The sequence below is a fragment of the Coregonus lavaretus genome (genome assembly GCF_964263955.1).
Source record: "Coregonus lavaretus genome assembly, chromosome: 9".
Lineage (NCBI taxonomy): Eukaryota > Metazoa > Chordata > Actinopteri > Salmoniformes > Salmonidae > Coregonus > Coregonus lavaretus.
Window position 1 is genome coordinate 7,322,186 of NC_139996.1, and position 18,559 is coordinate 7,340,744.

Here is an 18,559-nt window from a genome sequence, read left to right on the forward strand (position 1 = left end):
ACAGACTAACAGCAGCTGCCTCTGTTCAACTCTCCTGTGCTGGTCCAGCCAGCCTTTCAGAAGCTTTGCCTCCATACAGCCTGTCCGCCCGTTCTGTGGTGTCCACACGGTCCTAAATCCAGCAGGCTGAAACCTCCAAACAGCCTATGCGACCGCTCTGAGGCGTCCAAATGGTCCTAAAGCACACCGATGCCGTTTTTGGTATCACAGTGCAATGATAAAACTGGGGGGAACAAAAATGCAATTTCAGAATGTGGGAGGGTCATGACCCCCCGTCCCCAGTGAAAGTTGTGCCACTGCTAGATACAATACATAACATGAGTTATTACTCAAATAAAAATGAATGTTCCAGAAGAATACTGATGTCTTCCCCTGATTAACAACCGTGAAGAGGACAGCGTCTCAGTCTTGGAACTGATCCCTCTACAGATGCCAGGCAGGGCTTCGATTCACACCTGGGTTCAAACACTATTTGAAATCTTTCAAATACTTTAAGCGTTTGTGCTAGCCTGCCTGGGCAGGGTTTGCAGTATTGGGATTATTCTGTTGGTCGATTAAAGGCAGGTAAACTCATTCAAGCACAGAGAAAGTATGTGAAATAATTATAAATACTATAAATAATACTATTTAAGCCTTGGTCTGTTTGGATTGGAAGCTGCCGTCCGCCAATGCTGTCTACTAAAAAAGGGCAAAGGGCAAAGGGCTTGATTTAATTAAGCAGTGAAATCATTCTCGGAAGGAGCGTGAAGAGGAGCCGAGAAGATAGAATGTAGAATGCAGAGGAGGATATTCCGAGGAACTCATAGCCTTCCGGAACTAGAGTGTCGGGTTTCAAACCCTCTTGCGCCATGCCTGGTTGGTTAGCTACGTATCAGCAAAAATATGGCCATCAACTTCAGATGACGGCCTTCTAAAATGGGTATGTGACAATCAAATCCCCCAGGAACTGACAAGAAGCTTGGCTTGGGGACCTGGGGTGCCTACTTCCCCACAGAGGAAGCTACTGGCTGGGAGTGACACCTCTGGGTGCAGACGCATGCAGACCTGCATTCAAATACTATTTTAAATCTTTCAAATAATTTGAGCATTTGGTTTAGGGTGTTTGAGTGCTAGGTTGGCTGGGTTTGCACTTTTGGGACTTTTCCATTGGTTCCATTGCATCTGCCAAACTCCGTCAAGCACAGCTAAAGTATTTGAAATGATTTTGATTAGTATTTGAACCCAGGTCTGGACACCTGGCTGTGTCCCCGGCCCCTCTGATTACATGATCACATACATACTGTACATACACAGGGGCTTATGGGGATAGCATACACACAACTTAAGGTTGATTAGGCCAACACTTTCACACTCCTAATGAGAAGGCACTCAGTCTTGGTATGTCAGATACATTTCTAATACACCAGGGAGACGAAGGAGGAAGCAGGAAATGTTTGACAAGATATGGCCTACTATAACTCATTTTATTTACTGCCATATCATGACATTTTATTCTAACATTGTTGTGTGACTTTACCCTAAATGAACATTGTAGCTAAACCTTAGTTCCCATAGGACCTTGTTCCTGACCTTACAAAAAAATGTTTGCTAATGAAACAGAGGTTATTCTTCTTCACAAAATTAATACAATACACAAAAATCTCACAATAGCTAGATATTCCCCACATCCTTAGATGTCATTTGTATCTCACCTGCTGGCTATGTATTGAGTGAGAAGAATCTAAATAACTAACCCCTTATGGTCTTGAGACCAAAGTTAAGACTACTGTATAAAAGGAAACCTGTTTAAATAAGAAGCTTCCAAGTCAAAGATCCCCTATTTCATATCCAACAACATAGTTGGCACAAGAATGACGTGATCCAAAAGCCATCCGCCAGAGCTGTTGACTAGTGAGACTGACCTGCTAAAAATCTGATATACAGTGGGGTCCAAAATTATTGACACCCTTGATAAAGACGAAAATAATTAAATAATTCAAATACTGAGCTATATTGTATGCTTAAGAACATTTGGAAATTATATTATTTTATACTAATACAATTGCTAAGAGAAAGAGATTTTCGACCTCGACAAACCATTTCTGTATGGACCTCGCTTTGTGCACGGGGGCATTGTCATGCTGAAACAGGAAAGGGCCTTCCACAAACTGTTGCCACAAAGTTGGAAGCACTGAATCGTCTAGAATGTAATTGTATGCTGTAGCGTTAACATTTCCCTTCACTGGAACTAAGGGGCCTAGCCCGAACCATGAAAAACAGCCCCAGATCATTATTCTTCCTCCACCAAACTTTACAGTTGGCACTATGCGCGCAGGTAGTGTTCTCCTGGCATCTACCAAACCCAAATTCGTCCGTCGGATTGCCAGATGGTGAAGCGGGATGCATCACTCCAGAGAACGTTTCCACTGCTCCAGAGTCCAATGGTGGCGAGCTTTACACCACTCCAGCCGACGCTTGGCATTGTGCATGGTGATCTTAGGCTTGTGTGCAGCTGCTCGGCCATGGAAACCCATTCCATGAAGCTCCCGGCGAACAGTTATTGAGCTGACGTTGCTTCCAGAGGCAGTTTGGAACTCGGTAGTGAGTGTTGCAACCGAGGACAGACCATTTTTACGTGCTACATGCTTCAGCACTCAGAGGTCCCGTTCTGTGAGCTTGTGTGTTCTACCACTTCGTGCCTGAGCCGTTGTTGCTCTTAGACGTTTCCACTTCACAATAACAGCACTTACAGTTGACTGGGGCAGCTCTAGCTATGATGGTGCCACGTTGAAAGTCACTGAGCTCTTCAGTAAAGCCATTCTACTGCCAATGTTTGTCTATGGAGATTGCAAGGCTGTGTGCTTGATTTTATACACCTGGCAGAAACGAGATTGGCTGAAATAGCCGAATCCACTAATTTGAAGGGGTGTCCACATACTTTTGTAAATATAGGGTATGTTACGAACAATATGTTACGAATTTGCAAAACGTATGATATATATTACGAATTCCAATTTGTTGTCGCTAACGTTAGCTAGGAGGCTAATGCTACTGTTAACTAGTTGGCTAACGTTAGCTAGGCTAGGGGTTAGGGTTAAGGTTAAGGTTAGAGTTAAGGTTAGGGTTAAGGTTAGGCGTTAGGTTAAGGGGTTAAGATTAGGGTTAGGGGAAGGGTTAGCTAAAATGCTGCGTAGTGGCAAAGTAGCTCAAAAGTAGTAAGTAGTTGTAAAGTTGCTAATTGGCTAAAATGCTAATGTTGTCCGTGATAAGTTTCGAACACGCAACCTTTGGGTTGCTAGATGTTTGCTAGACGTTGCTAGACATTTGCATTATACCAACCTACTTTAGATTTTGCCTTAAGTAACCTTCTGTCTTATGTAACCATACCAAACATAACATATCATACTAATTTGAGTGTCCCGGATTTACATTTACTACGTTATGCCTAGTCAATGAGACCAGGCTGCACACATATGCCAGGGTAGGCATGGGTTCGAATCCAAATCTGGCCCACTGCCCTTTGAATGTTTGGAGGAACTATAGTACATTTGTAGTTACACTCTGTGGGCAGTACTTGTACCAGTGGAGATTTTTGCATGTAAATCTTGGTGGGACAAAAAAACATTGTAAAAAATGTATGAATGCCAGCAAAGCCACAGCACAAAACAATACATTAATTGCACTATAATGGTGACAAACGGTGCCCACAAACTGTTAGGGCCTACATAAAGCTGTCCCAACAGTCAGAGCTCTTTTTTTTTTTGAGTTCTCAGTTGTCTTGAACTCACTGAAGTCAGATTTCCCAGTTCCGAGTTTCCAGTTTCCACTCATTGTTGAATTTGCAATTTCCAACTTGTGTAATGTTTATGGCCGATGAGCACCGATACGTTTTATCTATAATTTCTCTTCATTATTTCTCTTCATATGACAAGGATTAAAAAGGATTTGCCAGTAGATTGTTGACTTGATTCATGATGATGACTGCTAGCTAAGATTTTGAAAGTATGATGTTGCCATGATCAGTTCAATCAAAGCTACTGTAGATATAATGTGATTTTACATAATTTTATCTGAGCCAATGACATTGAGCCTTCTTGGATGGGCACTTCTAATGTAACTCTATGGCAGCATCCAAGCGGCTTGAATTTTCGAGCTCTACCCTTAGATTTGACAGCGACGTAGTGTCCCCAGACGTAGTGTCCCCATGAGTGATAGAAAACACTGAGCCAATCATGGTGCAACTAGAGAACATTACCAACCCCTACACTCTAAGAAGAAAAGGTTCTTGGAGTATCCTTTAGGGGTTCTTCAAATTGAAACTGTGGGGGAACCCCTATAAGTTCTTCGAAGAACCCTTTAAAAGGGTTCTTCAAATAACTCATTTTAATGGATCCTTGAAGAACCCTTTGAATAAGCTTTTGGGGTTCATTTTTGAACTACCCCCCCCCCCCCCAATTATTATTAATTATTATTATTATAATACACATAACAATAAGAACAATAACACAATATTTTAGTTGTCAGTGTTTATTATGATTTTAGTGGCAAAGTCATATGGGTATATCCTCTGGCCTGTTGATGTTAATGTGTTGATGTTCTCCGTATCCATAGCCAGAATGATTTTGCAGTGCATGGTGATAGAACAGGTTTCCTGTTATATTCATCAGAGGTGTAGGGAGGGGGAAGCCTGTGAATCCAATACAGATGATTAACAAAACATGCACACAACAGTATTCATACCTTGGTTTTTGTGGTAAATGTGAATGAAAAAAACTGTTTTGATAATGGTTTTCATACACATACCTTGTCCATAATGTAGAGACCTATGGGATATTCATTGAAGAGGTAAGGGAGGAGGATGGTAAATGTGATCTGCATAACATACCAATACCAATTGACACACCTTTGTATGCCTCCTCCTCTGTATACCTTCAAACATAAAAGTGAGCAGTTCAGTCATCTGCACCCAATACAGCTAGCCTTCAACATATTCTTATAGCCTACATATTCTTACCTCTTTATTGATTTGATATCCATTGAATTGTCAATTTTCTGTTCTAGAAAGATTTGCACAAATATGAAAAGATTGATGGTATCATCATAAAACAATATCAATTTAGATCATACAAGGGACAAACCTTACCTTCAATTAAGGAGATCTTTATATTTTTCAGTTAGGTGTGTGCACCTGCTGTTCTTTCAAATTCAAAATCCAAATGTTTCAGTCGGGCAGTTAGGTTCCTGCAAGAACCCCCACCAACTAAGGAGGTTCCTCGATGTACCCCACCTCCTATGGTGTTCTTTGTAGAACCTTTGGGGGGGGATTTTTAGTGCCAAGAACCCTAAGGTTCTTCGAAGAACTTTGAGGATCTTAGAAGAGCCCTTGTTGAACCTTTAATTTTTAGAGTGTACGCCCCATATTGTATTATTTTTAGCTACAAATGTGGGGCTCAAAATGATTGGTGGCCACTGCATACTAGTAACATGATTGATGGTGGCATTTCGATATTGATTGTTTTGACTGTTGTAACACTTACCAGGGCCCGGTTTCCCGATAGTGATGGAATTTTAGATTACGAGGGTTTTAATTATGCATATTATACAACGGCCGAAGATGTAACATTTGTTTCCCAAAACACCACGCAGAGAGAACGGTCTCTAAGTGCGTCGTTGGAGCATGTTCGATACTTATAGGATCGAAAGAAAGGGAGTGCTGCTCTCAGATCAGTACATTCAAATCTTTTATTATTTCACAATACTGATGACGGATCAGTTCCTAGAGAGATATTACCACCAACAGCTGCAAATATTGAGGCGGCTTATTCTAATGCTTACCCAATAATATGCACAAAATCACCGATTTGGCACATCATAGCGCACGTTAGGCTACACAGCATGAAATATATTGAGACAAATTACAGAAAGTAGCCTACATGTAGAAAAATAGAACTCAATTGATTGAACAGGAAATGTATTTCAATATGATTGAAAACACCTATAGCCTACTGTTTATATTTTAATGTTCATATTTTAATAATCTCGGTTTTCATTTGAAGCATATTTTTATACGTCGCTTGTTTGTATCAATTGCAAAGACATTGGCAACTTCGTATTTGTAGTCTTTTGTTCTGAAGTTATCAGCGGTCAAAGAGAGACGGATCAACCATGTCATTCTATGTTTAGTTTAGATCTTCTGTGTAATAAGTGATGCAGGAGGGCAAAAAAGCATCTAAGGACGCACTTCAAGTGCAACGTTAATAACGATGGTTTTGGGAAACAGCTCGGATATTTAACGATGCTCCTACGAAGGTTCTAAGGATGACCTTAGCCTTAAGATGATTTTGGGAAACCGGGCACTGATCCTCCATGATATTTCATTCTGAATGAAAAATAAAACATCACTTGGTGTACGCATTCACCATCACCTGTACTTCAAATTCATTTTCATTAATGCTATTGAAATTGTAAAATGATTCCAATGTTTTGAGTACCATTGACCTTTTTATGAAATTGAGCACATTCGTAGATCATTTGTAAGTCGCTCTGGATAAGAGGGAGGTAGCTCAGTTGGTAGAGCATGGCGTTTGCAACGCCAGGGTTGTGGGTTCGATTGCCACGGGGGGACAGTATGAAAATAAAAAATAATAATGTATGCACTAACTGTAAGTCGCTCTGGATAAGAGCGTCTGCTAAATGACGTTAAATGTAAATGCTAAATGAGGTAAATGTAAATATTAAGTCAACTTTGAATAAGACCATAATTGAAACTGTAAAGCCTACGGGGCCAGTATGAAAAATGTATGCACTCACTAACTGTAAGTCGCTCTGGATAAGAGCGTCTGCTAAAATGTAAATATGTTTGTTTGATGTAATTCTTCATTGGATACTACCTGTGCTGGAGGACATCGGCAAAATGGTGTTGGCAGGCTTAAATAATACATTCATAGTCCGCTGTAGCTCAGTTGGTATAGCATGGCGCTTGCAACGCCAGGGTTGTGGGTTCGTTTCCCACGGTGGGCCAGTATAAAAATGTATGCACTAACTGTAAGTCGCTCTGGATAAGAGCGTCTGCTAAATGACTAAAATGTAATGTCAAATAAATTGCATTAAGTTCTTGTCCTTTTTGTTTGCTGTCACAGTTTACCATAAGGTCTACAAAAAATACCCAAACTAAATTTGTAACTAGTACTTAAGTAGTTCTCACCGGATACTTTTTTTTATTCTTCTTTGAGTAGCTTCTTAAGAGTGTGATTTACTGAAGTAGAAGTAAGCATCTCAGTAACAGTACTTTTACGTAAGTATAGATTTTCAGTACTCTACCCACCTGTGTACATTACACATAGCCTAACTATAAAACGTGGGCGAGCATCCACACTGGAGCAGAGTTTATTGTTCTACAATAGGCCTACATCTGTTAATCAACGGATGGCCCAAATCAGCTCATCAACTCAGCCAGGGGGAAAAAACTAGCCTATTACCGTTTTTCACACCTTTCATTATGTGACAATGGATAGGCTAATAGTTAGCCTACAAAATGTAGCCTATTGGAATATAATCAAATAACAAGGGGCCTATTGCAACCATCGATGGCACTAGATTATCGCCAGCTGGTGTCTCGTTAAACAATCAATATGCGCTAAATTCACCCACACAGCTGATCTTAATTTCAACCATTATTGATCACCTCATTATCGCTCCCTAAAAGATGTCGGCATTACTTTAGTCAGAGATATGTATTTAATGACGGGATGCTTATGTCTCCGCCCTAACAATGGGCGTCGTTGTCCCAAAGGCAGGAAGGCAGGCGAGAAGTTTAGCGCTGCATATTAAACCAATAGAAACGCATTTGTCTTATTCTGGACAGATTTTTTGTCAGGAGGGAGTCCTCTCGCTTCGTGTAAAAACTATTGGTCGCTAAATCCGGAGAACTGACCGACCATGTAAAAAAAACAGTTGGGCCCATCACTGTACTCTTGATAGTCACCACCACACACACAGAGACACAGCTGTTTCCATTTGAGGATGTTTATATGATTTTGGCGTATCCGAATGACTTGGAATCTTATTGTTGTGGTTATTTCAATGCATGCACAACATTCAGACATTGGTGTTACTGTCGACAATAAAAAGTCCTCAGAAATATGCGTCTTCTCCCTTCGGTTGACGATAACATTCTGACCTGAGTGGGCGGGTGCAGTGTCCAGATGTGCTTTTCCAAGCGCTCTGATTGGTTGGGAATGGCAGGGCTATGATGGGTGAGGGATAACTTAGGTAGGCTGAGCAGCCAAAGTAACGGTACTTAAGGGAAACTGAAGGGACTGTTAGGGGAAGTTAGGTAGAGAGGAGAGGAGCAGGACGGCTTTTTTTTTTTTTTACATCCACCCCAATATTTCTTATGGAAATATTAACATCCACGAAAAGGCCTATAACCTAAATGGCACAGTCTCTAATGGGGGCCACAGTATTTAAAGGGCAAAAGTCTCTGAAAAGCCACGGGCCTCGAGGGGAAGCTTATTCCTAGCGTGCCAAATCCTACCCGGCAGGACAAGCAGGGCTTAGGAGCCGCCCTGCGAGGGAGGTACACAGATACGCACAGGCAGTCCTGGGCCGCCCCATGGAACGCCACGCGGGTGGGGGGAGGGCCCTCTAACTCAGCTGGTGCAGGGCAGCTGGGCCCCATCGTTAGACGCTGAGCGCAATGCTGGAGGCTGGCCACGGCTGAAGCAGGTGGCTCGCCTACTGCGGCAGAGGAATGTGGCATGCCGGCCACAACTGTCGTTGACAGCTCACTGGCTGCGGCTGAGGCTGGTGACTCTTTCCCCACTTCTGAAAGCGATGACTGTCAGGGTGGAGCATGTGGGGACCCCTGGGCGAGGATCATCAGGGATCTGGAGGCAGGGGCTGGCTGGGCCCCAGAGACGAGGTCAGGCGGGCTCCAACGTGTGAAGGGCTGAGGGTCGTCCAAGGCAGGAGGTGTGCGGTCCCCCAGAACTAGAGACAGCAGGCCCCCCGGGTCAGGGAACAGTGGTTCCCCCAGGTCAGGGAGCTGAGGGCCTAGCAGGGCAGGGGACTTGGAACCCACTACTAAATCTGAGGACTGCAAGCCAGGTATGGTGGGAGGCAGCAAACCTAGCCAAGCAAGGAACGTATAGTCTAGCACTAGTATATGCGACTGGGTGCAGGCTGAGGGCTGCGAACTGTCTAACTGCACACCTAGAGGAGCAGATAACTCTGGGTCTAGTGGGACGGGAGACCCAGGGCCTAGAACTAGGGCAGGTGGTTTGGCAGGTAGCACTGAGGGAGCTGACTGCTTGCCAACTGAGGCTGGGGGCTGCGGTACAACTGAGGGCAGATGCTGCAGACCTAGTGGGGCAGAGAACCTATAGCCTGGCGGAGCAGTGGACTGAGGGCCGACTAGAGCTGGAGACAGCGAAACTAGAACGGCTGAAGACTGGGAGCCTAGTGCTGATAACTTTAGGCTTGACAGGGAGAACGTCTCTGGACCTGACAGGGAAACCGACTCTCGACCTGACAGGGAAACCAACTCTGGACCTGACAGGGAAACTGACAATGGACCTGACAGGGAAACTGACAATGGACCTGACAGGGAAACTGACTCTGGACCTGACAGGGAAACTGACTCTCTGCCTGACAGGGAGAACGACTTTGGACCTGACAGGGAAACTGACTCTGAACCTGACAGGGAGAAAACTAAACTGAACCTGACAGGGAAAACAACTATGAATTTGACAGGGAGAACAACGCTGGACCTGACAAGGAAACTGACGCTGGACCTGACAGGGAAACTGACTCTGGACCTGACAGGGAGAACGACTCGGAACCAGACAGGGAGAACGACTTTGGACCTGACAGGGAGAATGACTCTGAATCTGACAGGGAGAATGACTCTGAACCTGACAGGGAGAACGACTCGGAAACAGACAGGGAGAACGACTTTGGACCTGACAGGGAGAATGACTCTGAATCTGACAGGGAGAATGACTCTGAACCTGACAGGGAGAACGACTCGGAAACAGACAGGGAGAACGACTTTGGACCTGACAGGGAGAATGACTCTGAACCTGACAGGGAGAACGACTCTGAACCTGGCAGGGAAACTGACGCTGGACTTGGAGAATAGCAGAGATCTGGGCCTACTAGAGAAACTGGTACATTTGAGCCTAGTGGGGCAGGAGCCTGATGACCCACCTGGGCTAGGGACTGAGGGCCGACAAATGCTGGAGACAACAGACCTAGTGCAGCTGGACACCAATGACCTAGTGCTAGGGACTGAGGGCAGATGAGGGCGGAGGACTGAGAACCTAGCACAGGTAACTTGTGGCTTAGCAGGGCAGGAGGCTCTAAGCCTGGTGGGCTAAGGAGCTGTGGGCTGACTATGTCTGGAGACTGCGAGCCTAGTATAACAAACTTGGGGCCTAGTAAAGGAGGAGGCTCTAAACCTGGTGGAATAGGCAACAGCCTAACAACTAAGGCAGTGGGCTGCGGTCTGAGCAGGGCAGGAGACTGCAGACCTGCAGACAGGGCAGCTAACTTGTGGCCTAGCATGGCAGAGGGCTCTAAGCCTGGTGGGCTAGGACGCTGCATACCCAATAAGGAGGGGGTCTGCGATCCATGCAGGGCAGGATACACTAGACCTACTTGGGGGTCAGGACATACTTGGCCTACTGGGAAGGCAGGGAACTCTAAATCTGACCCTACCGGCAAGGAAGGAAACTCTGACCCTGCCGGGAAGGAGGGGAACTGACCCTACCAGGAAGGAAGAGAAATGTAACCCTACTGGGAAGCAAGGGAACTCTAAACCTGACCCTACCGGGAAGGAAGGGAACTCTCACCCTACAGGGAAGGAAGGGATCTCTGACCCTACAAGGATGGAAGGGAACTCTGACCTTACCGGGAAGGAAGGGAACTCTGATCCTACTGGGAAGGAATGGAACTGTAACCCTACCGGGATGGAAGGGAACTCTAAACCTACCATGGAGGCAGGATACACTGGACCTACTTGAGGGGCAGGACACCCAAAGTCTGGTTATTTTACACCTGCCAGGTAGGCCCAAAACTGTAACTCTAACCCTACCGGATGGGGAGGGAACTCTACCCTACCGGGAAGGAAGGGGATTGTAACCCTACTGGGAAGGAAGGGAACTCTGACCCTACCGAGGAGGGAGGTAACTCTGACCCTACCAGGAAGGAAGGGAACTGGACAACTAGGTTAGGGGAGATATCAGGGGTGATGTCTGGCAGGTCCCCTGAGGCGAGGTCTGGAGGTAGCAGGACCCTCGGGCCGGAACTATCACGGTGCTAGCAGGTGGGGCCAGCAGGGACTCCAGGCCTGGGACCAGCAGGTCCCACCAGGCTGTGACTGGGAGGCCCCAATGCCTGGGGTGGCTCCATCCAAGGAGCGGGCTCTGGGCCAGGAGCAGTGAGGGGCTCCTGAGCGAGAGCAGGTGGAGTCTTTGTAGCTGAAGGTTCCAGGGTAACAGACAGTCGAACCTCGGGCACCCAAGCATCTGCCTCAACTAGCAGGGGATCCCCACTGGGAGAAGAGGACGACTCCGCAACGGCAACCAGAACAGACCCCATGGCAGCGGCTAGCTGTAGCTCCAGGACTGGAGTGGGAGGCTCCTTAACTGTGGCTAGTCGAGGAGCTGGCTGAGGAAGGTGGAGACCTTGGTGTCGTGGACTGTGCACTCTGGAGTCTTCATCTGCTCTGGGGAGCTAGGCTGCTCTGGGGAGCAGAAGTGGACCCGACGCTCCCTTGCCTCTGGCCGGGGGGGCCTAGAGGGACATCGGTCGGGAGAGCGGCTGGACCACCTCGGGGGGAGGACGCTCTGGCAGATACGACGTTGGCTCCAGTCGGGGGGGCCTGGAGCTACGAAGATCTGTTGAATAGCTGGGCCACCTCGGGACGTAGTGGGGGTCCCAATGGTCCCGTGGAGTTGGCGAATACTCAGGCCGGGAGGGCCTGGAGTAGTCTCTCAGGGGAGTAGCCGGGCCGACTTTGGGAGTATTGGCAGTGATGGCGCTCCCGTGGCGGTGACGATGGCTCTAGCCGGGGAGGCCTAGAGTGGTGGTGATCAGGAGAGTAGCGGTGGTACCGGTGCTCCCGTGGCGGTGACGATGGCTCTAGCTGGGGAGGCCTAGAGTGGTGGTGATCAGGAGAGTAGCGGTGGTACCGGTGCTCCCGTGTTACTGTCGACAATAAAAGGTCCTCAGAAACATGCGTCTTCTCCATTCGGTGGACGATAACATTCTGACCTGAGTGGGAGTGTGCAGTGTCCAGAAGTGCTTTTCCAAACGCTCTGATTGGTTGGGAATGGCAGGGCTACGATGGGTGAGGGATAACTTAGAGCAGGCAAAGTAACAGGACTTGAAGGGACTGTGAGGGGAAGTTAGGTAGAGAGGAGAGGAGCAGGACTGCCTTTTTTACACTTCGCCTCTTCTTCTCTGCCTTAGTCCTGCTTGCAACCAAAGTATTTTGTTTTCGGAAACAACTTAGTCCTTTTTTAAGAGACTAAGGGGAATTTATCTATTTGACAAGCATTCCGTACAATATAAATAAAATACCTTGTTTACCACGGCAGATCTACTGTGGCAATTCACCCAACACTTTGTATGAATGGAAACTAATGTTGGTGTAGCCTCCTGTTATTAGTTTCCTATTTTATGTTATCCAACAGTGTCTGGTATGATAATTTCTTATCAAGATCGGGGGAAAATATCCCTAGACAGTCCATTTTGAAATGTGTGCCTAAATCACGTCAATCAGGGGATTGGGTTATTTGTGCCAGAAGGGCATGGGCTGGAATCGAACCCATGCCGACTTGGTACGTCTATATCTGCACACGGAAGGCAGAGGCCCTAACAGCTCTGAATATAAGCATGCTTGTGCACTGTGTACATGTGAAAACTGTGGGACCTGGCATCGACCTCTATGTTGCGTTCCATTCTTGGTGTGAATGACTTGAGGATATCCTGTTGACATGAGGGTCTCCTGCACCCACAGGTCGAGCCATCTGTAATGATGGGATGTGCTTCCTGTCAGCATTTTACACGCCTTGGGCTCCTTGGTGGGTGGGGTGGGGGGGGGGGGGGGGGGGGGGGGGGGGCATGTGTATGTGTGTGTGCCCCACAGCAAAAGGAATAATATTTTATTTCAGTCTGTTGCAAATGAGGTGACTGGTCATCAGTTAGGGCTGTTTTCAGTTCAGAGCATCTGAGTGTCACAGCTTCATCATCAATGGGGAAAAGATGACGAGTGAAAAATGTCGGAGAAATTCTACATCAGGATTGCTATCAGTAATGATGAAACTGGCATTCTTAGAACCTTTTTGTATTCTGACCCATTTATCAGCCTGCAGTGAAGCCATTAATCGGACTATTTGTTTACTGTTTGTTTCCATGGAGACAGAAGCCCCTGACGCCTTGGCCTGACCTAGACGGTCGTTGGGTAACAGATTATCGCGGGTGGCACCACGTCCTTACACTGACATTTGACTCTGACATCCAACCCTGGGTCTGTATAGATAGAGGGGGCAGTTAAGCTGTGTCCACTACGTTCATGGTCACCCATTCACAAAACGTTTGATCACCACAAACGTTAACTTCATTGGCCATCAATTAGCAAACTGTGATAGCATGGGTTTGGTACAAAACTAAAGCTAAATGCATGCTCTTCAATCGAACACTGCTTGCACCCGCCCGCCCGACTAGAATCACTGCTCTCGGCGGGTCTGACTTGTGGACAACTACAAATACCTAGGTGTCTGGTTAGACCGTAAACTCTCCTTCCAGACTCACATTAAGCATCTCCAATCCAAAATTAAATCTAGAATCGGCTTCCTATTTCGCAAACAAAGCCTCCTTCACTCATGCTGCCAAACATGCCCTCATAAAACGGACTATCCTACCAATCCTTGACTTCTGCGATGTCATTTACAAAATAGCCTCCAACACTCTACTCAGCAAATTGGATGTAGTCTATCACAGTGCCATCCGTTTTGTCACCAAAGCCCCATATACTACCCACCATTGTGACCTGTACGCTCTCGTTGGCTGGTCCTCACTACATATTCGTCGCCAATCCCACTGGCTCCAGGTCATCTATAAATATCTTCTAGGCAAATCCCCAGTTTATTTTAGCTCATTGGTCACCATAGCAACACCCACCCGTAGTATGCGCTCCAGCAGGTATATCTCACTGGTCATCCCCAAAGCCAACACCTCCTTTGGCCACCATTCCTTCCAGTTCTCTGCTGCTAATGACTGGAACGAACTGCAAAAATCTCTGAAGCTAGAGACTCTTATCTCCCTCACTAACTTTAACCATCAGTTGTCAGAGCAGCTTACCGATCACTGCACCTGTACACAGCCCATCTGAAATTAGCCCACCCAACTACCTCATCCCTATATTGTTATTTATTTTGCTCATTTGCACATTATCTTCTGCACATCTATCACTCCAGTGTTAATACTATATTGTAATTATTTTGCACTATGGCCTATTTATTGCCTTACCTCCATAACTTACTACATTTGCACACACTGTATATAGATTTTCTATTGTGTTATTGACTGTACGTTTAGTTTATTCCACATGTAACTCTGTGTTGTTGTTGTTTTTATCGCACTGCTTTGCTTTATCTTGGCCAGGTCGCAGTTGTAAATGAGAACTTGTTCTCAACTGGCCTACCTGGTTAAATAAAGGTGAAATAAGAAATAAAATAAAATGTAGGCTACTGCATCAAAAACTGGTTCCCTCGTTGAGTGTAGATGCATAGTCCATCTTGGGTTTGGTGCTTCAGTTTTGACACAGACATTAATCAACTGTGTTTCTAAGAAAGATTGTTGATCTTGTTTCGGTCTTTTCTCACAGTCTTCAAAGCACACCATGTGTGAAGCAGATGAAACCGGAGCTCCAAGTTGGTGGACAAGGTTGTGTAAGAGAGTGATTAATTTACAGTGTGGACCTACCCTACAATAATTTAAAGAAACATGACACAAAGAAAAGAAAACTCTCCCTTAGAGGGTTGTAGCCATTCTTAATTGTACAGGTATGTAATGCTGCGTACTACATGTTACTTACAGTACATATTAAACTGCAAACATGTTGCACTTTAATGCACAACCGCTTTTGGCTTAAGCCTACATCCAATCTCAGGGGATAATAAAATCTAAATGTGGGGAGCTAAACTCTTAACTACATCTTCTCCTCTTACAGGCCTTGTCTAGTCGATTCAGAATCAGTGGTTCTTATTAGAACGACATGGGCACCGAAAGCAGTACGGAAAGTGTCACTCAACCTTTCTCACTCTCTCTCTCACCCTCTTACAAACCACTTCCCGAGCAGGTCCAGGTCTACTGTTACGGAGCCAACAGGACCTGAGTGGAGGTTACACTATAATTGGGGTGAGCGTACATGTAACTGTTTTTTACACCCCAGTCTCTCTGGGACCCAAATGCTAGGTCACATTTCTGCGAGAGGCCCCATGTTCCAAGTTGTAAAATGGAACCCTTTAAGTGCTGGGAATGGGGGGGGGGGGGGGGGGGGGTATTTTGGCTGAGGCTTCCTTAAGACGTTATCCACTGTGGGTGCTCAGGTGTCAGTCAAGCTAGCAGTTTCCACTAGCCCGGTCCAGGAGGGCTCCTGGTCGGATATGTGAAGCTGGTGCTTTACACTCTGCTCTCTCCTTTAGTCTGAGCCCCTGGTAAACTGCTTTAGAACCCCTGTGGTTATTTAAGATAGGAAACAAACATTCAAAATGCAACAGGAAAGAAATACCTTGTAAAATCTACTGAGTTATGATTTTTGTGTAGGCAGGGGCTACAGTTTATAGGGTTAACTAAAGGAAACTTGGACAGTCCTTTCAAAAATGATGGCTGTGGTTTGTTTCTCTGAAATATGATATTAGAGAACTGGTTAACACTGCAAGTCCTGAGTTGAGAAAACGTTTTAAAGTGTAATAGGTGTTTACTAGTTGTGTTAGATTTAACAACATGCCACAGAGAGAGCAGTGAGTGAGCAGGGGACAGTGCAGCCAGTGTCATCACGTCAGTCAACTCGGGGAGGGCATCTGGCCGTTTAAAATGGTGTGAATATGATCGGCATCAGTGTAGACAGTCAACGGTAGCAAGTGGACTGACTGGATTGGATTTCAGGCCCTTCTGCAACTAAAAGTGTATGAATTTAAATTGGGGAAACCAACAAGAAGCAAACTTTTACAGGGCAGTAAAAAACGACCGAGAAAGTGACAGTTGGGGCCGTGGAGGGTGAAGCGCTTACCCTTGAGAGGGGTAAAAGATGACTGTTGTGTCCCGTGAGAACCTGGACGAGACTGTGGTAGTTTCTCCCCTGTACCAAGATGATTGCGACGTGGAGCGAGGCGATCAGGAGTGCAGCGAGAGGGTTGTCATCAACATCTCCGGGCTGCGCTTCGAAACACAACTGAAGACCCTCTCGCGCTTTCCCACCACGCTCTTGGGAGACCCGCGTAAAAGGATGCGCTTTTTCGATCCGTTGAGAAATGAGTACTTTTTTGACAGGAATAGACCCAGCTTTGATGCTATCCTTTATTATTACCAGTCTGGAGGAAGGCTTAGGAGACCTGTCAACGTTACCATGGACATTTTCATGGAAGAAATGAAATTTTATGAAATTGAAGATGAGGCCATAGAGATGTTCAAAGAAGATGAAGGTATGATCATAGAGGTGGAACGTCCGATGCCTGACAACGAGTTTCAGCGCCAGATGTGGTTGTTATTTGAGTACCCGGAGAGCTCAGGGCCTGCCCGGATGATCGCTGTCGTATCAGTCAGTGTGATTTTGATATCCATTGTGATATTCTGTCTAGAGACTTTGCCACAGTTCAGGGAAGATACCAGCGCAGGCCTACCATTCAGTAATCTCCTCACCACGAATGGGACTACTGTCCATAGAAAACCCAATCCATTCACAGATCCGTTTTTCATGGTGGAGACACTTTGCATCGTGTGGTTTTCCTTTGAGTTTCTCATGAGGTTTTTATCGTGCCCGTGCAAACCGGCTTTTTTCAAAAACGCAATGAACTCCATCGATATCTTAGCGATTGCACCTTATTTCATAACCCTTGGCCTTGAACTCGCAGAGCTACAGGGAGCAGGAAGCGAGCAGGCCATGTCGTTAGCCATACTCAGAGTCATCCGTTTGGTTCGAGTCTTCAGGATTTTTAAACTTTCCAGGCACTCCAAGGGGCTCCAAATTCTGGGCCAGACACTCCACGCCAGCATCAGCGAACTCGGGCTTTTGATATTCTTTCTTCTCATAGGGGTTATTCTGTTTTCCAGCGCTGTTTATTTTGCAGAGGCAGACGACCCTGAATCGGGATTCTCAAGTATCCCCGCCGCTTTCTGGTGGGCAGTGGTGTCCATGACTACGGTTGGATATGGAGACATGTGCCCGGTTACAATTGGTGGCAAAATAGTGGGATCTATGTGTGCCATCGCAGGAGTGCTGACCATTGCCCTACCTGTCCCTGTCATCGTGTCCAATTTTAACTATTTCTATCACAGAGAGCGTAATGACGAGGAAACCGCCGTGTATACCCACGTGACTTGTGGTCAACAGAACGCTTCATTTGGAGAATTCAAATCGACCAGCGACAGCAAACAGTCCCTCACCAAATCAGAGTACATGGAAGAGGATTCTTGCGAGACTATCAGATTAACAAACTTCAACCCATTTGAACAGTACACTGGCAAGCTGACGGATGTATGAAAACAAGCATCGGCCTAGTTGAGCAGAAAAACCTGTCTTGGTGAGCAGACGACCTGTGTAGTTTATTACGCGCGCTTTTACGCACGCTGTTAGTTGGCATGTAATCTTCAAATATCTTGAATTAATTTGTTGGATACCTACAGTAGGTTTATAGCTTCATTAGAGTAATCTCAGGTCAGTGCGAGGCCTATGTGCATGTTTGAATAATTGCGCGCGTTTTTACTCACGCTATTACGCACAGTGTTTGTTGGCATATAATCTTAAAATAACTTAAATTAATTTGTTTGACACCTTCAGTAGGCATATAGCTGTTTAGAACTGCGTTGCTTTTGGATAGCCTATAGAATTTCTGAACTCGGAGCGCCACTGTGTGGTTGAAATGCAGTCGTGCAGCAGACGCTTTCAAGGTAAAACATTCTAATCGCTATTTAGGTTATCTGGACAGTGTGCAAGACATTGCTGATGATGAAAGTGTGTGTATTATTTACTATATTGACTGTACATGAATTGTCCCTAAAAAGCTTGTTAGAAACATTTTGGACTGAAGTGATGGAATACCACCGCACACAAAAAAGCATGATCTTCTTTCTACTTGCAGGGGACAAGATCAAAGACCCTTGCCTTTCTGTTCCACTTGAAACGAAATACGATTCCATATATATTTGTAACTGGAAAAGTCAAGATATTGAACAAACATCACACGCTTGTCCCATTAACTACTGGCCAGCAATGTGAGATGACAGGTGCTGCTACATCATCAAATGGAGAGCCCCCTGAACAAACTACACTTTTGGAAAATAGTCTTTGGAA

The 18,559-nt window shown here is 45.7% G+C and overlaps 1 protein-coding gene across 1 annotated transcript; it reads left to right on the plus strand.

Moving 5' to 3' along the window:
• Positions 1 to 16,297: 16,297 nt before the first annotated feature.
• Positions 16,298 to 17,749, plus strand: LOC311135122 (shaker-related potassium channel tsha2; the record flags this gene model as incomplete). Its single annotated transcript, XM_084169016.1, has 1 exon — positions 16,298 to 17,749. The coding sequence occupies one exon, from the start codon at positions 16,298 to 16,300 to the stop codon at positions 17,747 to 17,749; it is 1,452 nt and encodes a 483-aa protein (XP_084025142.1).
• Between the last annotated feature and the right edge of the window lie 810 nt (positions 17,750 to 18,559).